The sequence below is a fragment of the Xiphophorus couchianus genome, chromosome 14 (genome assembly GCF_001444195.1).
Source record: "Xiphophorus couchianus chromosome 14, X_couchianus-1.0, whole genome shotgun sequence".
NCBI classification, from domain to species: Eukaryota; Metazoa; Chordata; class Actinopteri; order Cyprinodontiformes; family Poeciliidae; genus Xiphophorus; species Xiphophorus couchianus.
In genome coordinates, this window is record NC_040241.1 from 12,031,987 (window position 1) to 12,056,632 (window position 24,646).

The following is a 24,646-nucleotide window of genomic DNA, read 5'->3' on the forward strand; positions in this document are numbered from 1 at the left end:
GGGACTAATTGGATAATAAAATAAACTCACAGATTAATCTATTTTTACAAATGATCCCCAAAGAAAAAAGTTATCCGTTCTAGTCCAATAACTTCCTTCGCACTGCATCATCGAACTGCGTCTTTGAACAATTGTTTCATCTGATCTGTGATCCGTGACTTCAGAGGGAGTTTGTACATGTGTGCTTAACCTTGTCGAGGAATCACGGCAGTTATGAATTAGCAGATAAAGAGGCGTTGACGTGCGCGTGACAACGTAAGACTGTCTCTTTGCAACAGTGCGATGAATTTAAGGTGGCAGGGATCCGCCTGTGAGGCGGGTAATCCAACCGGGTCGAGGTCTTCCGGAGGAGATTAACCGAAAGCAAAGTGAGTTGATGATCTGTTGGCGGTGGAGGAGTGAAAGAGACAAAGAGGGAGGGAAAAAAATACACAAGGTTTCATCACCGGTTTTCACCAAGGCAACAAAGATTTGCGTCAAACAGTTTTTGTGGAGTCACATATTTTCTTTCCTTTATATTTTGGATGCGGAAGCGAGTCAATAAGGGTCAACGCAAGACTGACGCACACTGACTTCATTTTCTGCTCCTCCAATCAGCAGGATGAGTCAGGTTAGTGAGCAGAAAGGTGCATGAAGCAACCACGTACTGCAGATTCAGACTCTATTCATCACGCAGAACCAAATACTTCTGTTTCTTCCACTGCATCAGAATCAGCGCACTATTAATTTGAAGCAGAAAAAAACAAAACCCAAAAAATAAAGCTGCACAAAAGCTGAAAATACTGATATAACTGGCATCGAGGTAAACAAAGATTTTTTTTTTTAATAAAACCATTCCTTCTCTTTCAGAGAAAGAGGCAGTGGTTTTTCTCAAACGATTTGAATCAGAGTGCCGAAGCCCCTCCCACACTAGTTGCTGCACACTACCAAGGTTCCACCTGTTGCTCAATTACAAACATACTAATTCTATTTGGAAATATTTCTGGTCACAAAAACTCAGTCAAAGTGTGAAAGATAAAGGAGAACCATCTTAAGATGACGCTGCTCCAGATCACCGGTTGGTAAGCCGGAGAAGCAGGTTTGTTCAGCAGTCGATCGCGGCTCAATCAGAGCCAACTAATTTAGGAGCTAAAAACAGCTGACAGTGCTAAAAAGACGTACTTGCAGACTTCTTTAGTTTCAGTTTTCTTGTCACGCTCTAAGGGTTTTGGTTCTGTTTTACTAGCTTGATCCAGACCTGATAACCTGACGAAGTTTGGAGGGTGAATATCCTACTGTATCTGGGGTAAAATTAGTACAGAATTCAACAACTCAAACATGGTGTCGGCAGTGTGAAGGCCTGGGACTAATTTCATTTAACTTATGGAATCATGAATTCTGCTGTCTAGCTCAAAATCCTGAAGGGGAATGTCCAGCTGTCTCTTTTCTCAAGCAGGCTTCCATGATGCAGCAAGACAAAGATCCAAAACACACCAGCTAGTCCAACAGCTAAAAATTAAGGTTTTAGAGTGGCCTAGTCAAAGTCTGGACCTACATCTGCGGCATGACCTTAAACACGACTCTCATGCTAGACGACCCAACCCCGTCTAGAGTTGAACTGGAGCTCGGCAATGCATCAAAAACAATATATCGCGATAAACACATGATCGATACCAACAGATAATATTCGATCAATAATTTCACTGAACTTCAATCCAAAACCGCACGGCATTCTGGGGGGTGTAGGCAAAGGACAGACTTCAGCTTCTCAACCTCTCATGGCCAGATAAGTAAGTTTGGTGGCATGAACTAACTCATTCACTCTTCGGCTACCTAGCAACTCACTCATTCTTTGGTTACCTAGCAACAACCTGTTGAGCAACATGTAGCAGCTGTCTAAAGGTTTCCCCACTGTGCCTCATAACTGCTTAAAAATAAAAAGAGTGAAGGGAGAAAATGAGAACAACAGCTCGAGAGGAAATTATGGATGAAACTTGAATGGCCACACCACCAGTTTGAAAGTATTTCAGTTATTTAAAACAAAAAAACCTAATCAATAATTATCAATATCGACTGATATGAGACCCTTATGTCGTGGTATGTTTTTCAGCCATATGGTAGCTTGAACTAAAAGAGAGCAGTTTTGAAACGTCTGTGTTTAACTGCTGTTTTATGGCGAAATGATCACATTTTGAAGAAAGAATAAAGGGAAATTGATGAAATTGCACAGATTTGTATTGATCAATAGTTTACAGCTGCTGTGTAGTTGTACTGTTGAACTCTGGATGCTGAATTCACTGGGTCACACAGACCTTTGCATATTTAGAACAGTGCTTGTCGTCAGCCCGACCATCCGTCACAGAGCTGTCTGTGTGCGCGTCTCGGTCTCAGCCCAGATTACCCCTCGGATTTCCCTAATCAGACCGAGTCAGAAGACCAAGATGAGACGATGATGTGATCACATGCTCTGTACCAGGAGCCTTCGAGCGCTCCGGCATTTACAGGTGCAGCGTGCACACGGACACGGACACACAGCCTTCAAGGCTCCCAAAAAAAACCAAACAGTGGGTAGCTGTTCCCGAGCGTGGAGTTAGTACGTCACCTTCTTGAGCAGACCACCCAAACAAATCAAGACCGGACTTCAGAGAAGGACGCATCCTTGACTTCAACAAAAACACGCTCCAGCTCCCTCAAATGGATCGTTGGCAGATTTGCTCGGTGAAATTATCCCACAGACATCCAAATACATGTCTGAGGAATAAAACAAGGATAAACAGAGGAATATGGAGTTTGTTGGGCCTGGCAGCCGTCCCCATGCAAACACATGGCTTTATTTTTGCTTCACTCTGTCTGGGTAAATCCCGTTGTGTAATGCTGTAATTAGGCTAATGAACGAAGGTTGAGTTTGCAGCAAATTTCCATTTTAATATCAGTTACATAATCATAAGACGGTGGGCTGAGCCACCCAGACTATACAATCAATTATACCAAAAAACCAACCAGAAAAAGAAGAACGTTTGAAGGATGAATTAGTAGTTATGTAAAGTCTACGCTAAATAAACACAGCATCTAAAGATCTAAATTAACTTGCATGAAGCGCTTCAGGATTCAGACTTCTACCAACCCTGGATTTAGCCACCATGTGTTCAGTCCTGCTGTTTCTGCTGCACATCTGTATGCACTTACACTCTGCATTAATGTGAGCGGGGCTGTGAGTCACTGTGCTGAGCGAGGCATTCCGCCTTCAGCACAAAGCAAGACGTCTCAGCAGATAAACAATAACATGTACACGTAAACATATATGTATGTAGATATATATATATATATATATACACACATTGCCCTGAGCCTAACCCTCTTTAGGAGGAGGAAGGGGTCACATCCAATCCTCGAGCTTGTGTTTTACGTAACACTACTAGCGCTGTCAGTCTACACTAGCACCGGCGTGGATTACACACCCTGCCAGACGGGTCTGTCGCACACAGGCAGACTGCTTTCTGCAGAGTAAGAGCGCACTTAATGGGCTGTTTGTCACGGAGCTGCAAAGCACAGATGTGTTCAGCTGATTATCATTTCACTTTTCAGTGGCTACATGAAGACATAATGATTAAATACAGGATTGCCACTTAAAATTTCAAATGTTTTTTAGTCTCAAGTTTCGAAGTTTATGTCTGATTTAAGTCCGTGTCGCGTAAGCGAACCGAGGAGGTGTATGGCATCTAGTTTGCCTTGTAGCACTGCTGTAGATTTTATATATATATATATATATATATATATATATATATATATATATATATATATATCAAGAGTTTTGTTCTCAAATGAACAGGAACAATTAACATGTTTCAAAACCTTTTCTTAGAGCAGGTTTCTTAATAGGAAATAGGTTTTTCCCCATCCCTAAATTTGTCAAACTTTATGAAAATGAGCAGTTTTTTGATAAGAAAAAAAAGAACCCGTAAGAAATTAGAAATCAAAAAAGTACTAGATGGGTACTTTTGACCAAATCTCTTGATACCAACTGCTGGTGTAATATCTGTGACTTTGCTCAAGGGCCACAATTTGTTAAACCCAATTCATAAAAACAACACTTGTGCACGACTTGCAAGCTGTATTAATAGTTTAATGAAACTTTACTTTACACTCCGCTGGCTTCTGCAGCTCCCTCGCAAGCTTTCTCTGGGCTCTCTGGGAAAGCAGCTGAAACACTAGTCATTAAGTATTAGTGACTAGCTAAATTAATGAAGCATGAAAACTTTTCCTACAGGTTTTGTTCCAATATCATTGACTGCATTAAAAAGATGTGAACAAACTCTCAGTGAAACATATCAAAACAGAAAGCTACTGGAGCTTTCCCAACATAAATTGCATTTATTTTAACAAAATGATTGTGACTCAAATCCTGATCTGGATATCTCTAGACAATTCAATAAATTACCTGAAAATAAAATTAGCACTTAATGCTTTTTGGAGGGGTTTCCCCACAGTAAAGCAGCACAGTATTTCCTGTGGCTGGGAATAAATATTCCTGGCTTAAAACGTTTGCCTCAAAGTTAAATATCTTTCTACAGCAGGCATCATTTAGAGTGAAACAGTTCACTTCATTATCTTAACCATGAGGTTCCTTTTACACATTACATAACCAGCATCTAATAGGACCATTTCTGGCACACAACCCATGTTTAATTTTAGCCTTTGGCCCCCTTGGTGTTCGCCCCTGGGACATACACACAGTCATTACCTATACTAGCTTATGACTGCTGGAGGAAGAAAAATTCCCCTGTAATTACAAGCAATCGTAAAGACACACCCATACTGTACATTTTTGGGGGTAAAAACTGTCTCGACGCTGCTGATTGCTAAGGGATGAGAGCTCAGTATGAGAGAGTTGTAAAACTGCAGTAATAGGAAAGCTAGAAATGCTGTGTGGAAGCAGACGAAGCCCAGTTGTATAATGGTAAAAAAATAAAACGTTGAATAGAGAGAGCGTCAAAAACAGGGGAGGGGAGGAATTCCAAAAATCCATCAGCCCAGATGTCAGTCGAGGACAAACCATGTGATGGACAAACAAAGGGAAGCAGAAAAGATCCAAAAACAAAAAGTGAAGATGGACGCAGAGAGAGGAAAACCAACATTTGAAAGGGGGAAAATTATAGGCTGCCGAGGAGAAGTGTCTCAGGAGAGGCCACTGGTCTTGGGACTTGTCGCTTTTGAGGACTGCCAGCGCGCTGGAGCAAACACACGCAAACAAAAGGACCATTTATTGGCACAGGGACGAGGGGGAAGCTGGACGCAGAGGATGAAAGCAGGGGGACCACTGTACAGAGGTATTCGAGAGCAGCAGGAGTGAAACACTGGCCCCATCTCAACATTCACAGCCAACGTGTAACACCCCCCCCTCCATACTGCTCCGTGACATTCCCGGCCGCCAAATGGCCCCACGGTGGGACCCAGCAACCATTTTTATGTCAAAACACCCCATGCTTTTACCAACGTAGCCATCATTTGGCAGTAAATCCAACACGTTGTTGCAAGGAAGCGGGCTACTGATTGCTCATTTCCATCCGAGAAATCTATAAAAACCAACTGTCAAGTTCAGCTTCCCTGCACACACACAAACCACAACAACCCCCGTATGAATATCTTGCTAATGCCTTAAATTTCTCATTAAATCCATCTGTGGAGCCGAGCTATGAAATGTTTACCACTAAACTCCCGAGCGGCTTAATTCCAATGCAGCTTACAGTGCAAATCATGAGAAGGCAAGTGGAGCTACTTCAACAACAAGACAGAAGCCCCAGTGTGGAAGGTTACCAAGGGTTTCACTGACGCATATAAATCCAAATATCCACTTACAGTCTCTGCTATCTGCTTTAGCTGCAAGCATTTATTTCTTAGGAAGTACCCATCATTTGGTGCAGACAGCGGTTCGAAGAGAATGTTTCCCCGATGACGAAATGTCTCGTGGAGACTTAGCTTAGTCATTGTTTAGCTGGGGTGGTCCTTCAAAGGTTGGAAAAATGTGCCTTAGAGTAAGAATGGATGGAAACACGGAAAAATAAAATAAAGTAGATGTAGATGCAGGAAATGAAAACATAAATGTCATTGATTGCTGCAGGAACCATACTCTTTTCAACCACTTCCTTTGATTATTCCCATTGGGGTTTTTTTCAATTTCTTGACAAAAAAAAAAAAAAGATGCCAGAAAGTCTTTACTTTTTCCACATTCCAATACAGATTTGACTATTTTACTTTTTAGAAACATTTAAATTTATAATAAATGTAAAGATTTAAACACGATAACAGGTGAATGACCATCCAAACGCATTGCGCTGACACGCAAAATTGAGATGGTCACACTTCCTTGATCATCCTTGAAATACTTCTGCAGCCTAACTGAAATCCACCTCTGCCAAGTTCATCTGATTAAGCATTAATTTGTCAATGTAAGGCCTCACAGTCAGTGCATAAAGCAAATACAATGATGTCAAAGGAACGGTCTGAAGATCTCAGAGAGAAGATTGTGTCAAAGCATAAATCTGAGGAAGGTCACAAAGCAATTCTAGCAGCATGAAGTGTCCTGAAACATACTGAGGTCGCCATTGTTTGAGACTGGAAGCAGATTGGATCTACAAAGACCCTCTGTATCCATACTCGCAACCAAACGGAGTAGCTAAAGAAGAGAGGTGGCAAAAATCACAACTATAACTAAGACGGAGAACCAGGTGTTCCCTTGTGGAGATAGGAAAAATATCTAGAAGGTCAACCATTGCTAATGCACTTTATCTATTTACAGCAGACAGGCCAGACGGAAGCTGCTCTTCCATAAAACGCACATGGCAGCCTGAAAAAGTACCAGACCAGACCAAGCAAAATCCTTTGGTATAATAAAACCAAAACAAACCACCTAATCCTATCGGCTCAGGGGTGATATGGTTAGGGCCGCTACACATCATATGTGAAGTATGGTGGTGTTAGCATCATGCTGTGGGGAAGCTGTTTGCCACAAGCTAGTCTGGGTAGACGGTGGGTTGACATCAGCTAAATATAGAAATCTTCTTCAAGAGAACCTGCTCCTCTGCGCACTAGACATTAGACCAATTTCCCTTTAGAAAACAGCCAAGATAAGAAAGGAGGAGAAATATGTGAAAGTCTTTGAGTGGCCCAGTCAAAGTCTACACTTGAATTCAATTAAACATCACTGGAAAAACCTAAAAATCACCGCCCATTAACGCTACTTATCCAACCAGACAGAGAAATAGGGGGTTTGCAGAGGGAAATTGTAGATGACAGCCAAAAACAGCTGTACCAAGGTAGAAGAGAGAAACCCAAGATGACTTGAAGCTGAGATTGTTCCCTGGGATGCTTCAAGAAAACACTAAGTCATGGCTGAAAAACCTTTTGAAACCTTTTTTTTTTTTTTTTTACATGGTTTTACATCTTTCTGAAAAAAAATCTTGTATCTTATTATTGGGCCCTATTTGTAGCTCAAATTGTGTAAAGCAAAACGTGAAAGTGAATATTTTCTGCTGTTTCATTGTAATATGAATATGATTTTCAAAGCACAACATTTGCCCTTCCCAATGCTCTGGCCTTATAGTGAGGGATTTTATATAGACAAGTCAATTAAAACTAGCGTCAGCCTAACTGAGTTTGGAAGTGCAATGCTTCAATGGGAAGACTGATGAGAACATTTTTTAATCAATTATGTATTTATTGTCTTGTCATTTGTTTTTTTCAGAGAACCAATGTTATAGTGCATAAGTAAGTAGTATGGAGGGAAAGCATGTGCTGCAGTGAATGTTGTTGATTCTGTTTTACATTGTCTGCAGTTAAGTTTGTCTATATAGGTTTTTATAGGTTGATTTAAATGGCTTGTGCTATGTGTTCACTAACTGAGCAGAACTTTCCTATTGGGACAATAATGCATCTGTTCTATAAGACTGAATGGTTTCCCTTGATACAACTTGCGCATATGGTAGATTTGTTTGAGTGTTTCTTCTCTTTAAAAAAAAAAGGACAAAAGCTCAATTGGAGCAGAATAATTCTTTTCATATATAAGCAGCAAATGATGATTAAAGATGAATGCCAACAGTAAAACTTAAGAAGATGTCACAATCCATTATTACACAACACTGGAGAAATAAAACTGAGAAAGATATCAGAACATAGATTTCTTTTCATTGTTTTTATGACTGGACTATCTGGCCTACCCTAATCAAATCCTGTACAAACAGAAGGTTAAGGCCCTTAATGGGAATCAATGCTGGAGGAGCCAAACTAGGTTTCATATGCAGGTATATTGACAGTCATATGAGTAAGACAGCTGTCTGTATTTTAATTTGGGGCCAGTTGTAGTTTAATCGCAAGCATTGATCAAAGACACTGGATTATCTTCAGAATATATTCTTTTCACTTCCAATCAAAAAGCAAACACAGCTGCAAAGGGTTAAGGTTGAAATTAAAACAATGCCATTAAGGGTTAAAATTCCTACCTGTTCCCTCTTTGTTCCCGTTCTGATGTGTCCGTAGCTCCTCGGATTTGTAGAAGTCAATGCTGGCGTACGTGTTGAGGCTTGAACTGCTGCTCCCTCCAGCTGATGCCCCCATTCCCCCAACCATGGAGCCCGAACCAAGAACAGAGAACAGCCGAGATTGGGGCTGGCCTCCTGTGGCACCTTCCAGGCCAGCGTGGGGACTCTCTTTGTTGACCAAGTCCAAGTCTATGTAGTTAAGACCCTGCTCTGTGGATAATGTCTGATTGTTTGTGGGAAGTGACTGCTGTGCAGGGAGTGGAAATTGAGTTGGAGGATCAGTGACGGCACCGTTCCCCCACAACATGCTCTCAAAGCCGAGGCGGCGGGAAACAGCCTGGCTGTGCTCTGGAAAGAGGGAGGCAGTAGAAGAAGAAGTAGAAGCAGAGGTGGACAGGGAGGGTGTGGCCACAAAGGTTTCCGAGCAGTGCCGCCTGCGTCCTTGGGGATCAGCACGGATTACTTTAGCACCCTGGTCTGGGTTCAGTCCTGATTTGCTTAGAGGGAAGTCTAGACCCCGGGAGAGCACTGAAACAGAAGGATCAGTTCTTGTAGGAGAGGGGACTTTGGGGGAGACACTTGGTGATGACCGAGGGGCAGTATTGTTGCTCAAGCTGAAAGCCATCTCTGTGTAGTCTCCACAGGATGTAGGAGACTCTGTCTCAATCACTGAGGGAACACTGTCTCTGCTTTTCCGAAGAGGTGGCTCAGCAACTTCAACAGTTCCTTGACACAGACTATCAGTACCTTCCGTACAGGTTTTAGGGGCATGAGCAAGAACTGGGGGTGTGGGAGGGGTGTGGAAAGGTGGAAAAACTAACTGGGTATTGGAATGGGGGGAAGGGGATGGTGAAGAGCCAGGGTCCATGTTGACGTACTCTGATGGAGTTGGTGGAGAGACAGGGGCAGAAGGACTATGAAACAGGGGAATAAAGGTTTCTAGAGATGGAGCTGGTCTGTTTTGAGAATGCTGGTGACTTGAGCCATGATTCAGCAATGATCCATGTCTCAGTCCTCTACCTCGCCCAACTCCTACACCAGTCTGGCTGCACTGCTCCCCTTTAAATTCAATGCTTACATACTCTCCAGGGCTCTTAGGTTCTGGGGGCAAGGGATTCTCACGAACCCTAGGAAGAGTGTTGGCCTTAGATACATCTACAAACAGGCTTACTGGTCTGCTTCTAAAGTGGCTACCTTGCTTTGTTAACCCACCAGAGCCCCGTCTCTGAGTAATCTTGCTCACCTCTTTGGGCTGTGATCCAGTTGTCACATTACCCAGAGCCTGGTTAGTCCTGTCATCGTTCTCTCCAAGACTCTCACTGCTAGCTGAGCTGGAGGAGTATGAGGATGAAGAGAGTGATTGGTGCCGTCCAATACCTGAACTGCCAATTGGTTGCTCTAGATGCCCCCCTGAGTTTCTGCTGCCACCTCCTCCTCTGCTACAGTTCCCATTGGGGCGTCTACCTCGTCCGGGCCCATCATCAAAAAGCCCAGAAGTGGGATTATGTTTGTACGATCTGGGAAGGGAATAATAGGAATACACCATCTTTGGAGGCGGCTGTTGCAAACTGGTATCTAAATGGCAGGTGTGCTCATTTTGAGGGGGACTGCCATTCACAGAAGGTGCACTAATAGGAGACATGTTCATGTAGTCGCTACCAGCTCTGCTATCGGCACTGCCAACCCAAGCACCTTCAGAGAGGCTTCCACGCTGGTCAGGGGAGCAACTGCTGTTGGGCGACATTATCATATAGCCGTCAGACACCGGCAGGGGACGAATCTGCTGCGGGGGAGACACGCTATTGTTGGGGGTCATGGCCATGTAGTCATCAGCAGGTTTGAAATCTGATTCTGGAACACACACAGTCATTGTCTGACATGAGGAAACAGGAGGCTGGGTGACTCCTGGTAGCATGGACATGTACCCATTGTCCACACCTGCAACTGCTCCTGGACCACCATCAGTTTTTAACTCTCCTGCTACATCCAAGTACCCTCCTCCCCCTACACAAGAGCCTAAGGTTGATTCCCTTTGAATAGATGAGCAGGTAGATGCAAAGGACTCCCGACTGGTGCTCCTTGACATAATGGCATAATCAGCTGAATCTTCATCTGTAGGTTCCTCAGCTCTGCGCTGGTGTGGGGCCAGTCTTTCCAGGGCCATAGGAGGCAAAGATGCACGCTTACTCAGAAGCCTGCGTTCAGCCTCACATTCACGGCTAGAAGATCGACGCAGTACTCTCCTAGTCTGGGGCAGTGAGCCATTAGTTGGTGTTCCTGGCACAGGCTGGGAGCTGGACATCATGTTGACTTGATTACTGTTGCTGATACTACTGCTGGTCCCACCTCGTTGACCCATTAGGATGTAATTTGCTCCATCCTCACCAAGGCACTGGCTGCCAGTGCTGCTGATAGAGCTTCCTGGCAGGCTTGGAGAGGGTAGAACCGTGTGATCTCCAGGACTGGAACCATACTCATCTGAGGAGCCGTAATCACTGGGTGAGCACGAGACTGAGGTATGATGAGAGGCTACACGAGTATAAGCACCAGACCCTGGAACAGGACCAGCAGATGTGATACCTCCAAACTCAGATCCATGCCCAGAGCTGGACGAGAGACTTGGGGCTGGTGATGGGGATGGGGTTGGAGTTGAAATGGAACGCATCAACCCAAAAGGAATTTTAGCAGCTGTGGTTGGGACTGAGCGGGCTGACTTTGACCTGAGGATTGGGGTGGTAGAGCAGGAGCCATTGGTAGAAGGACTTGTGTTTACACCGTGTAGCGGAGTGGATCCTGCTATCCCATCTTCACTTTTCCCTCCATCACTGGCGGTGCGGGACCTCGGGAAGCTGTGCCGAGGTGTGGGAGAGGCACTGGAACTGCCTAATGGAGCTCCCACGTTAGCACCTAAGGTAGGCTCAGTTCGGGGACGGCGGAGGAAGCCCACCTGGCTTGGAGGGGGATTGGGATGGTGGCGGCGAGAAGGAACACTGATAGGATTGGAAGCTGTGGCACCTCCTCCAGGACCAGAGTTTGACTGAGACTTTGTGCGCTGGCGAAACTCCTCACTCAGGGCTTTCATGGCCTCCAGCAAGGTTTCATGCATGTTCTGGGCCACCACAGAATCATCGACCTAGAACACAACACATAAAAGTCAACGGATTAAAACCTAAAACAGTGCATAGTGCTTGAGTTTGAATGCAGTTTCTAGTGTTGTTCACTGGTTCTCTAACAACTGGAGAATGTTAAAACCCAACACACACACTAGTTGCACGCTCACCTGCATCCAAAACTCGCCGGGGCCCGTCACAGCAGAGCGTCCCACCTCGACAAAGAAAAAGTTTTCTGAATGTCCGCAACGCCTGACGTTCATCAGCTGGAGCACCACAGCGGCTGCGTCGGAGTTCAGCTTCACAAAGTTTACCGTCTTTTCAGTAAGGCAAAGGCGATAGATGCCCACCAGGTTCTTGAGCTGACCCAGGCCTTTAGGCCACACCTTCACTTGCCAAACTTCTTTGAATGCAGGTCCTGGATTTGGCGCTCCGTAGTCCCCTGAACTCGCACTGTCATTAGGATTTTTACCTTCAAAGACAGAAAAGACATTTGAAGGTTACGGGAGAGAAAAATAAAACGCACCAAAGAAGAAAATCAAGGAGTGAGTTTGACTTTTATGCACATACTGTATTATAATTTACCAGATGTAGCCGCCACTATTTATCTGTTGGTAGAAGGCAAGCGGCTTTTATTATGAGTGCCATGCTTACGCTGGGGCTTTGAAATAGATTTTGAATCAGATATTGAGCACAAAGTCAGCATGTATCAGCTTGTGAGACCGCCTCAGAGTACCTGCAGGCCTCGTATCTGAGGTCCCATTTGTCAAGCACACTGGCATCTCAAGAGCCTCACACCCACAACCGGTATGGAAAAGCCAAACAGTCAACAATTGAAGCGCTGCACTAAAATGATGACTGTGAGAGAAAAGCCGCAATTATGGAAAAATCTTCGGCAAGCCATCATGGAAAATGCTTCTTAAGTAAACCTCCTTTGGAACTAAAGCAAACTGATGATGCGCTAAAATAAAAGCTTCTCTATGAAACTGTTCGCAGCTGAAGGAACAGCTTTCCACAGAGATGTAGCAATACAGAAAGTCTACTCTATGTCTTCAACTTGCTTTGTTCAAAATGTTTATTTAACAAAAGCTGAGGACTTAGTTAGCTACTTTTTTATTATTTGCGTGCATATTTTGGGTTTAAAGTCACTGTATTGTTCAGATTATTGACACTCAGCATGTGATGTTTATCCTCAAAAAGTACCTTCACTCTGTCATGCCATGGGATTCGTGAAGAACAGGGTTTATGTTTAGGCTCAATTACTTCCACCCACAAAAGACAAAACATCTGTCTCCCGAAAAGCATTTTAGCATTAAAAAAAAAAAAAAATCATGTGACTCATGTTTTGGGTGGACTAGGTAACTCCCTAACTAAATATCTTTAAACATGACCACTATCCTTCAGTGTCCCACATTTCCAGGTTCATTATGTTCCCAGACTGAACATGTGTCTGAACATGATATCCTTCTACCAAGCAGGATAAATAGACGTCAAAACCACAGCAGAAAAACTTCTAGAAAAAGTTTGAGCACCTGTCTCATTAGTCTACCACATCTGGTGTTGACAGAAAAAGTGTTTTCTTGACAGCTGAACGAGTAAAGATTCAAATACAATTATGGTGTAAAGAAAGTTATCTGCCTCTGCAGTTAATTTGTTGTGGATTCATTTTGGGTCCGCTGTACTGTACATCAATTCATTGTGGTTTGAAGAAGAGTCAACAGTGGTCATGAATGACTTTAATCATTTTTTAACATATTAGTGTTGGTTCAACAAGTTAAACTAGGCCAATTATAACTGATGTTTCCATGTTGGTGCTGTTTGTGTGTTTTGTTCTGTCATATGACGGTCAGAGTGACGTGACACAAAATGGTGGGAGTGTCTAACTGAACAAGAGAAGCAAAGTAAGTGATGTGGTCACTTTTACACATCCATAACAACAGTATTAATATCGACCATCGACTTCAGCCCATATCAGTGCATCCCTAGTCTAGACTTTAACTTGGCCAATGCTACGCCTTGATGATACTTTTTTTACATTTTCATACATTTTTTCTGACCTACTTTGGACAAGCCTTCAGTTATCAGCTGGCCTTAGATAATTGGACCATAATTGGAGCTTATGGTCCAATTTGTGTCTTCAAATCGCCCGAGTCCTGTTGCTGGGAAGCAAGCCCAAATCATCACCTCTTTCATAAATTACAAGCCATACTTATTTTCTTTCAAATTGTTCTGTCATGATGTTTAAAATGCTAACTGGGACCTATAGAGTCTCACATGCAGCTCCTGCCTCCAAAAGCTGGACATTGTCACACAACAACAGTGTCTTCAGTCAGAGGCCTCATCAGATTTGCTGCGAGACTGACTGCTAACAGAGATCCTTCCTGCCCACTGCATCACCATCCACAATGACACTTTGAATCTGCACAGATTCATGTTATGGCAACATTTAATTTAATTTTGGGATAAATAAAATATTTGAGTTGAAAGGTTTTTGAGCAGCTTTACAAATCTGCTCACACCTGATGGTGACCAGTTTAAGTGTTTTGATTGGCAGCACCTGACTGCCACTTTCGCTTCTAAATCCCATGGAAGCAACAAGGGTGTGCTTACTTTTTGCCTTGGGCTTAACATTTTTGTAAGAAACGAGAATGTTGAATCTGCTGTGTGCACAGGATACATTTATTCCAGAAACACCACATAATTTTATCAAGTTATGATGACAGAACCCCTCTAATTGAAAGAGGATGTACTTTAGCAATGGAGTAATAATTTATCCTAATCAGAAAGTAGTTTGACCACAGCATAACAAATCCAGGCTTCTGTGTCTGGATGTGCGAGCTTCTGCTTTCCTGCTGCAAATTTTGCAATGACTACCATATGGAGACAAGGGACTCTGCGTATACTGTGGTCGCCCTGTTAAGACGAGCTTCTGTCATGACGAATATTTTTCCAAAATCCCAACACACACATACACACACACCCAAAAATCTTACAACAATAAAAGTGACAGGCCTGAAGCGTCCCGCTGCCTCTTCTTTCAGTTTGCCCCCGCAAAAATGGAAGATCGCACTATAGGAACTCGAAAGAGACCGAGAATAGATGTTTTGTTGAAAGCCAGAGAGGATGGGGATTGGCGGCTCTGTGTGTGTGTGTGTGTGTGTGTGTGTGTGTGTGTGTGTGTGTGTGTGTGTGTGTATGAAGGCACTCCCCCATGCACTAGATGGGTGTTTTCATGCGCTGCTTTTCACTCCGTTATGCTTCCTCGACATGAGATTTACAACAGGAAGAGGTAGTTTGAGGACCATTCAGTGGGTCCAAAGACATACGGGATTGTAGGAGATTGTACAGATATTAGAAGAACAAGTGTGAGGAGTGGTTGCTTTAGAAAAGATTTACAGAAAAATATAGATTTTTAGCCAATTACGTTCTGAATTTTGCCAAGCAATGTAGTTCATCCAGAGTCAGTTCTCTTGCAAATATTAAAACCCCTCAAGAACTTTAAGAGGTCTTTTAAGACCCTTGCAGAAACTGATGCTCCTCTGCCAAACATCACAACCCTCTGCTCATGGTTACATAACACTGGTTTTGCTCCAACACGGAGCAGCATAAATTATAGTTGCCCCCCACCCAAAGCTTTTACTCTGGAGCTCTTCTTATGTCTTTTTTTGTGTGTCTGTTTCTATTTGGTCACCGACCAGAAGACGTCCGTTGAGAAACTATCAGCATGTGATCTTCCATGCAGCACGGCACCGCCTTTATAAGTTACAACAAGCCCTCAGAAAACAGAGCGGCCCTCAGCCGGAGATTGAGCCAAAGGCCGATGCCGGAAGCATGTGAAAACTAAACACACCTGCAGGTCGATTGAGGATCCGGTGATGAAGCCTTGCTGGTTGCATGAGGGCAAAAACGTTCGGCTGGCCTTCATGTAACCTTGAGGAAGAGTTTTGTTTTAGCATTACGTTCCCCGCCTCCCTGTTCAATAAACTAAAAACAACCCCGCATTGGCTCTTTTCACACACCATGTGTTAACTTCTATTTCAGCATGAACTTTGTGGACGTACGTGCAGCTTGCGAGCGGAATCCCAACTCTGGCGTCTAGTCATGGTCATTTATATGCCAGCCTGGAGCCCTTTGAGATCGCGGGAGGCTGTGATCTCGACCGGTTAGCGCAGCTGAGTTCATGCGGTCGCGGCAGAAAGCTTTAAGACGGAAAGAAATGTGGTTTTCCAGACTTTACGGGTGCCGCGTTCAAAGTGAAAGTTTGCGTCGAATACTAGGTTGGTTTTAAGATGGGTCACATGAATGGAATGAAACTGCTGAGAGAACCAAAATAAACTTAATCACAGAAACCTTTTTCCAATTTGGTTCAGCTAGAGAAACAAGCTAATAGGTGACTGGCTTGTCGGAAAGTAAAAATGCCATCTTTTACCAGTTTACCACACACATGCCCAGCCAGGATACCGAGACTCCATCCACCCGTCCCTGGGGTCTGCAAACATTTTAGCCCCTTTTTACTCACAGTGCAGCAAATTTGCTCTCATTTAGAGCCACAATTGCTATGTGACCTTTGGTTTTAAACAACCAACATTTTATTTCTAATTTAAGCTGTTAAAGTAAAAGAAAAACAAATGTCTGCCAAAACACGACGGACACAATTCCTTCCATTGGATGTCATTTGTGGAAAATGGTGTAAAAAAATGTTTAAAAAGCACACAGACTAGCAAAATGCCTCAATGTTAATGTTATTATATCTATACTTAAAAGCATTAGTTAGGCTCCGGAGCTACAGGTTGCAAACACCTGCTTCATACATTCATCCACCTATAGCCCATTATTCCATCCATCTAATCATCCACCGATTTGTCCACCCATCAAGAGGTTTGTATCTCATCCATCCCTCTAGTATCCATATATCCTTCCGTGTCAATCTGCTGGCCGGTCCATCCACCATCTTATAGGTTTGTCCATCTATCCATCCATCTGAGTGTGGCTAAAGGAGGCTCTTTATTTAACACCTGAGAGAAGTGTTTATGATTCAAAATGCAACCTTTAAATCTGGATAAGTGGGTATTTTTAATGTAAAAAATTGTATAAAAACTCCAATTAGTGCTGACTATTGCTATTTTCTGCGCAATAGAGTACTACAGCACAAGGCACAAGTAACCGAGGGATCTAAACATGTAATTGTGCAGATATTTCTCAGCTAACTTTCCATAAATCCTGGTGGAGATTGATCCAGATCTGGAGCGCTTCCTTTAAAACTCAGTTCATGGCTCAGCTTTGGCAGAGTGTGCACTCCCCTGGTCGGCCTTAAGTCATTAAGAAGATGAATGGGACTGTTAAGGGAATATTAGGGGTGCCGTATTTACCCCAGAGGCTGCCAGAAGCCCGCTGAAGCGCTGTCAGCAGGTCTCAGAGTGACAGGCTAATTACTGCTGAGGTTATCACGCAAATCCTCAGGAACCTGGCCTCCTGAAGCCACTTGACAGGATTCAGGAATTAGAAGTTTGTTTTTTTTAAAAGCCGTCTTTGCACCACTACCTTAAATCTATAAAAGAGCCATTAAAATTTGCAAGAGAACAAATTTAAATGCTTCGAGTTTATAGGAACACTTCTTTCTAGTCAGTTAATGCTGCCTGTAAATGACGGAGAACTATTCTGGCGCTCGCTGGGCTCTGTTTCATGTTTCTGACCTCACTGCTTGAACGCGCAGAGCTAGCAGACCGCAAAAAAACAGCGCTGAGATATTTGAGGCCTAAACCATCGTTCTTTACTCCAGTGTACACTACCGTTCCCCCAATATCTCTCCAGCGCCAGCTCCCCAGCAGAGACTGGTGCAAACAGTGAGAGAGGAGGAAGATTTCCAGGCAGCGACTTTAGTTTAATCTCTGGCTGCCATGTGGGCCTGATCATTTAACCGTTTTCCTTAAAACGCGTCTACTTCCTCGCTCTTCATCCATCTCCAGTATCGGTAATCCCCCTCCTGGTCCGGGCCAAAACTTCAGCACACAACTCTTCCTCAACATCATCATCTGCCTTTGGAGGTTAAGGGGGGGAAATCACACATGTGGTTTGCGTTAGTCGTAAAGTACAAAACAAACATTCAGTATATGAAACAATCAGTGACACAAACGAGGTGAGGTTTGCCATTCCCTCGTGCCCAAACCGAAGTGAAAGGCTGGTCTGGTGCTGAGTTAATAAAAATTATACTAAGCAAGGGAGCAAAGTCAACAGAGGACAGAAATTAAGCAATTAGATGAAGCTGCAAAGTCTATCCCCTGTTGGGCGCCCCGCGGTTTATCAGAACACAGCAGTGAAATAATGCCTGCTGACAAATTTAGTATGAAACTTCAGTTGCAACCCAAAAGCAGAGGCTCAACTTCAACCCACTAAATCCAGCTGTTCTGTGAAGGCCTCAGAGCGTTATTAGAGAACAATAATGAACGAGGCAAATCCGGAAGACCAATGAACACAGCAGAGAGATCAGAAAGACGTGGAGAAGTTCAGAGTAGGGTTAGCTTATAGCACAAACTCTTGTCAGGATAACTGTTTACGATACAAATCTGGTCTGTATGAAAAAGGGTATGGCTGCCTCAAATCGTGTGGAAATAAACAGCAAACAAGTGGAAGAAGGTGCTCTAAATGTGTCACGGACCAGATTAAACTCATAGCTAATGTTTAAAAGATCGTCCCTCTAAAGCTGATGAAAGATGGACGGAGCTCACAACACAGGAAACCTGTTAACGGCTACAGAAGAGATCCTGAGCAGACGTTTCACCTCCCAGGATGGTTTAGAGTATTTATGTGTCAGAACAGCCTTGTCAAAGTCCAGACCTACATTCAATGGAAATTCTTTAGATTCTTTAGATGCTAGATGCTCCCCATTCAATTTCACTGACTGTGACAGACTGAATAGGCAAAGATTTTAGTTTCCAGATCTGAAAAGCCGGTTGACCCAAAAGGACTTGCTACTGTAGCTGAAGTGAGCATTACTTAGTAACCGAATCCTATAAAATCCCAGTAAAATTCACTAAAGTGTGCGTTTGTTACATGACAAGAACTAAAAACACTTCCAAGAGGCAGAAAAACATTTGCAAAAAATAAACTACCGAGGACCCAGAGCCCATCCTAACTTTATTACTTCACACTCAGACTGGCTGCAGTCTCCTCTCTCCTGCTCCATTTTTCACCACAGACAGCAGCTTTTAAATGTGGGTGACATCAGCTGTTTATTATCTCAGCAGGTTTTTGGATGCTGTGACACGGAGATAGGACTCCTCTGTGTTGTGCTGCTTACTGGGCTAGTTGGCCCCCAGCCACACGGTGACTTTTTTCCAAAACAAATTAGAGGAGAGACCCTTTAAGGCATCATTTATACTACAGCAGTTAACTAACTTTAAAACTAGCTTTTTAGCTTTGAAGAAGAACATCTTACAGGTACAGTTAGTTCTGTCACGATACATTTTGATCCACAAGTTAATGTTCTCAAAGATCAATAGACTTTAAATCCTTGTGAACAACTAACTCTGGAACTGGAAGACATTTTAAATATCCAAAATAAATACACAAAACAATCGAAACAACAAATAAAAGTGAATGATAAAATCCCTATAAACAAAACTGTCCTTCAAAAAAGGGATAGTTGAAGCCTGCGCACAACACTGAAAACTTTAGTCCTCCAGCTTTCAAGAGAAAAATTATAAATCATGCAAATGGAAAGTATTGCGCTTGTTTTAATTTATCCTGCAATTAATTGATTTACTGCTTATTGCAATAGGCTTTGGGTACAGCACAGAGGTTTTCCTCTAATCTCTCCACTTTGTGATGCATTCGCTGTGAGGCCGATTACGCAGGTCACCTGAGGACTTCCTGACACCCCCCTCCAACTTTTATGGGCCCGTTTCAGCCGACAGCGATCGATGCAGCCTGCTGTAAAAAGGTTACAATTCATCCAAAATCCCCCGCAGCTCTACAGCGCTCAACATATTGGCACTCATTGACTAAATGGATTATCCTGCCTCTGGCTTTCCTCTGCTGGCCATCCTCAACCCGGAGCACTTAATTGACAGTCGTCAGCAGCAGCAGAGACAAAGCCGGGAACTCTGGGACATTGGGGACTCTTTTTTGTTGTTGTTTTGTTTTGCTCTTGTACTACATCAATTCAAAGAGCCGGGAGTGCGGTGCAGCCTGACGGACCCGACCGGATGTTGTGAACTTACAGGGTGTTAACGTGAGCAAACGGTGAGATGTCGCTCTCCAGCTGGGAAACCTGCAGCTATCGGTGAACATTCAGCTTCCTGCAACAAAAAAGCTCCAGTCTCTGACTTCATTAGCCTTCGCAGCGCCGCCATCAGCCGACCCTCGAGACAGTAATTACAGCCTAATTAGGGAGATGAGAGGTTCTTCAGCCGGGGCTGAACGTTTTATCAGCCTGCTTAGGGAGGTCCAGATCTCGAGGGTGGAAAGCCGCTCCACGATCAACAAAAAAATAAAATGAATTAACACCAGCTACAAAAACAAACAATTAATAAACTCCTTAATAAACCCCGCTAAGACAGTCACGATAAGCAATTAATCCACACACCGCATTCTAAACTAAAATGAGCTCAATATATAATTTTTGTTCTGATTAATACTTTCTGAAGGGCGATTTTGTTTATAGAGACTTCATTATCCATTTTTTTTTTATTGTTTTTGGTTCTCATGTCTTTGTTTTATATACTTAAAATCTTCCGCTGATAAAAGAGACAAGTTGCATTGTTATGTCATTATCAAAATATTACTTGAAAATTGTCTCAAAACAACATTATGTTTCATTGCAATCATTTCAGGGACAAGTTTATCGTCCAGCAAAATGTCTTACCGTGAAATGACCAACCCCAGCATTATTTTACCCTAATTAACACACATTTAATACTCATAAGGTCAGACGTTATATTACAATAAGGCAAATAAATGACCAAAGTCAAGCTTAAGGGGAAGTAAAACAGACCCGGCTGGTCAGCATTTAAAATGTTTTTATCTTCTATTTTAGGTAGTTAAGCTAAACCGCCCGAATGCAGTCAGAAACCCGTCAAACGTAGTTTCAAATTTGGTTCAGTTTATCTACATGGAGGCAAACTCACAAAAAATGTCATCTCAAGGCACTTTTTTAAGAAAACAGATTCAATCCAGTTCCAAAAATATAAAACTATGTATTTAACTTTATTCAGGACTTTGTCCAGGATGAAGATAACCAGATCTGAACAGAGAGAACTTCAGGGTGCAGGACTCCTTTCGAGATGAATAAGGTAGAAAACGTGTGCAGTAAGGTTTTCTCATACATAGAAGAATTGGCTTTAAACATCCAGAAACTTAAATCTGACAGGAAAACCATCTGAATTGATAAAAGCCACGTGCAGCGAGACACTTTGTTTTCTTGTCTAATAACCCAAATAAATGACTGATAATCAAACAGCTTCTCATGAATTTTCAAGGAGTGAATCAAACCTTCTTCTTTATCTGCTGTTAGGCTGTTTATTTTGGCACGTTGGCGAGCATGTGGGTGTGTTTGATGATAGTGTTTCGCTCTCATTTGGACTTTATCACTTTCCGGTGGATGTCAAACTGCAGCTCGCCATGAGGCGACCCGCTTCACAGAGGTTAAACCTTTACACACACTCCGCCGCCTCCTAATAGCTGAGCAAACAGCCGCCCTAAAGCCCGATACTGTACTCGCTGCCTGAAAGGGTCTTAGAGGACTCAGCTGAATAAATAACGGGGATTTTGTCCGGCTCGTGTTTAACTACGGCCGGCTCCGGGGGAGGCCGAGCTGCTTTCAGTGAACTTCTCCGGAATAAAGTGAGGAGATATTCTGAGATTTAACAGAAGTTGATCTGAGCGGATGTGAGGGAGCGGTGGAAACTGTGTGCCATCGTCTCTGAGAGCAACAGCACTACAGACCGAAATCCTGACTCCGTGTGTGTCTTTCACACGCCGAACCTGCCGCCGCCTCCATGTCTTTGCACCGGCAGCGAGGCGAGCCTGTGTGATAGACAAGAGTTGGCCTTGTTCTCCTGCAAGCAGCAGCCATGCAGCAGCAGTGCATACCACAAGGGGAAAAAAAAGGAAGAAAAAAAAAAACAACACTGCACACCCACATGCGAGTTTTACGCATCAGCCAGCCGCAGCCTCTTTGTCTTTGACAGACAGAGGCTTGAGTTGTACAAGAAAGACAACACTTGTAGCGACAAAGAGGACGAGAAGCCTTTAGTGCGGCGGTGGCGCTCCAAAGGGACAACATGGCAGCCGGAACGACGTCTGAAGGAGGATGGTAGATTGGTCTTCTTCAAAGAGAGAAGCGCATCCATTTATAGAACTGTTCTTACACTTTTGTCCTGTTACAATGCACGGTATCTGCAGGAATCAGCAAGTCGAATTTAAGACTTTTTAATACATTTTTAATGCCACCTTGAATTAAATTTGAGACTATAAATATGGTGGGGGGTTTGAGGCATCCTACCGCAATAGTGTTAAGCTTCATTTTTGTTTTAGTGTTTTTGTTGGCACAGAATGCACCTAACCTCATGTGGCTTGGCAACAGAAGCGACCCAGTGGCGAAAACAAACATCCAGGGAGCTGGCGACAAAATTTGCACTTAGCCATGACAGGTGCAGAAAAGTTAGCTAGCTAGATGGCTAGCAGGGGTATATTAGCAGCTGGTTAGCAGTAGCCTCAACCGCTACTGCAAGGAAGACGCCTGTGCACAACTCAAGCTTCTGCCTGACAGAACAGTTCCATGAGAAAAGAAGAACTACATGTGCAAAATTAAATCGCACCTTCTGCGATTAACGTATTTAAGGCCGTATTAATTTTTTGTAAAATAAGGTCTTAATTTTGTATACGTGAATTTAAGACTTTTTAAGGATGCGCAGACACTCTTTCATCCGAAACGTCATTCTATCTTGGGTGGGGATTTTATGAGGCAAACTAACAAAAGTTGCTGAAAAATTCTCAAGACATAGTTTTCACAAATAAAAATCAGAAAAGTGTGACGTGGATTTGTTTGTTTACTATGATACCTTAATGTAATCCAGCCCATGCTGCCTTCAGAAGGAAATGGTTAGCGGAGTTCATCTGAGTGTAATTTAATTTCAGTAGAAATCCAGCTGTTCCACGAAGGCCTCAGAGGTTTATTAGAGAGCACAGCTGCACAAGTACCAAGACATGGCCGCCCACCTAAAGTAACAGGGCCGGCCAGCAGAGCATTAATCAGAGGAGCAGCCTTGAGCCGCATGGTAACTGCAGAGAACTGCAGCTCGGGTGAGAGGATCTGTCAACAGGACAGATAATTTGGTCTCTGTCTGAAAAAATCCATTGATAAAGAAAAAGCACAAGAAGAAGCCACAAAGGTTTTAGGGACATATGGAGGACGGTGCTGCATTTCTGGCGAAAAAAAATCAAAACAAATCACCATCCCCATAGTGAGCATGGTGGTGGCAGCATCATGCTGTGGGATTGTGTTTCTTTAGCAGAGTCATATAAAAAAAAACAGTTAGGAGGCTGGGGAAGAGGTTCATCGTACAGCATTCATATGTTAGAACGGTCCAGGAAACGTCCAGACCTAAGTCTAACTTAGAATCTGATAAGATTTGTGATATTTCGGTTGTATTTATTTAGTATTTTGCAAAGCAGAACAGGCAAAAGTTTCAACCTCTGTTGGATGCCTAGCCAAAAAAATATGTGTTGTAGCTTTGTAAACATACATACCTTTCAGGGTTTTTTGTTTTTTTTTTGCAAAAATGTCAGAAAACCACATATTATTTTTCTTTACATAATAATATGCACTACTTTGTGTTGGACTGGGCTTTTCTACAGGATCTTTCTACCAGGAACCTGATTGAGGCTTTGCAGGACAGTGTGGCCTTTGGGCTTTACACTAAAACACAAACCGCCGAGGGGGAGTGGACGATGATGTCACAGGATCCTCCCGAAGGTCAGAAAAACTTGCTCGACTTTCTGCCCAGCTCTAAAGAAAGAAAAAAAAAAACTGGAGAGTTTTTTTTTATTTTTTTTATCAGCCTCCTTATCTCTCCTTATGCAACAGAGAACCAGCAGGTTATGAGAGGCACCTTGAACTCATATCTTCGGTTTGCTGAGGTTGAGTCATGTGTCCCTTATGGCCCGTCCGCGCCGCAAGGGAACAGGTGATCTGGGGCTACTGTGACAGCTGTGTTTGCACTGCGGCTGACAGACACTGTTTGAGAAATATCCACACGGATGACGTGTTTGCGGGGTCTTTTTTTCACACGTTTAACGATTGGTTAAAGCCTGACCGGCGTTTCTTTGCCTACTTTTGAAATCTCCGATCTCTACTTTGGATCCACGCTTCCCCACCTCGCTTCCCCCACCACCCACCGTGCGATTCTGCAGCATCAGCAGAAAACATGAGGACAGGGTGTGTTTGAGCTGTTGGGACACAGAGGCAAAAAAAAAAAAAAAAGCTCGCACACAGCTGAGGCCCAACAGAGGAGGGGAGAAAACACACACTAGAAGCCTGAGAGTAAATATCTAGTGTGACACCAGCACGATAAGAGCCGTGGAGGAGAGACTCCTACGCTGCTGTCCGGTTACAGGGCGCCAAAATGTATTCAATATACACCTTATTAAATAATTATTTATACGGACCGTGATTTTAATAGAACAGGACAAAGAGAAATGACTATCGATAACGATGTCAACAACAATATACTGTGCACATCTAGAATTGTTTGTAAAACTTTATATTAGTTCAACTTTTTTTTTTTAATTGGCTCTAGTGGCCCTTAATTTGATAGTGAATTGACAGGAAACTGGGCAATGAGAGAAGGAGGAAGACATGTTGCAAAGGTCACCAGGCCGGGAATCAAACCTGTGACGGCCGCGTCGAGGACCAAGGCCTCCATATGTGGGTTGTGCTTAACGCACCGCGGAAACCCCTATTATTTTTTTACTTATTCTTTAAAAATCCATTTATGAAATTGTATGTTATTTGTGCTATAAATG

The 24,646-nt window shown here is 43.2% G+C and overlaps 1 protein-coding gene across 1 annotated transcript in view; it reads right to left on the minus strand.

The window, feature by feature from the left end:
• LOC114157029 (insulin receptor substrate 1-B) overlaps positions 1 to 24,646 on the minus strand; it is a 57,170-nt gene that overhangs the window by 26,380 nt on the left and 6,144 nt on the right. The window contains exons 2-3 of the mRNA XM_028037696.1: positions 11,794 to 12,095; positions 8,475 to 11,646 (exon numbers count right to left, since the gene is read on the minus strand). Coding sequence (XP_027893497.1) covers positions 8,475 to 11,646; positions 11,794 to 12,095 — 3,474 coding nt within the window. The remainder of the gene's footprint in view (positions 1 to 8,474; positions 11,647 to 11,793; positions 12,096 to 24,646) is intronic.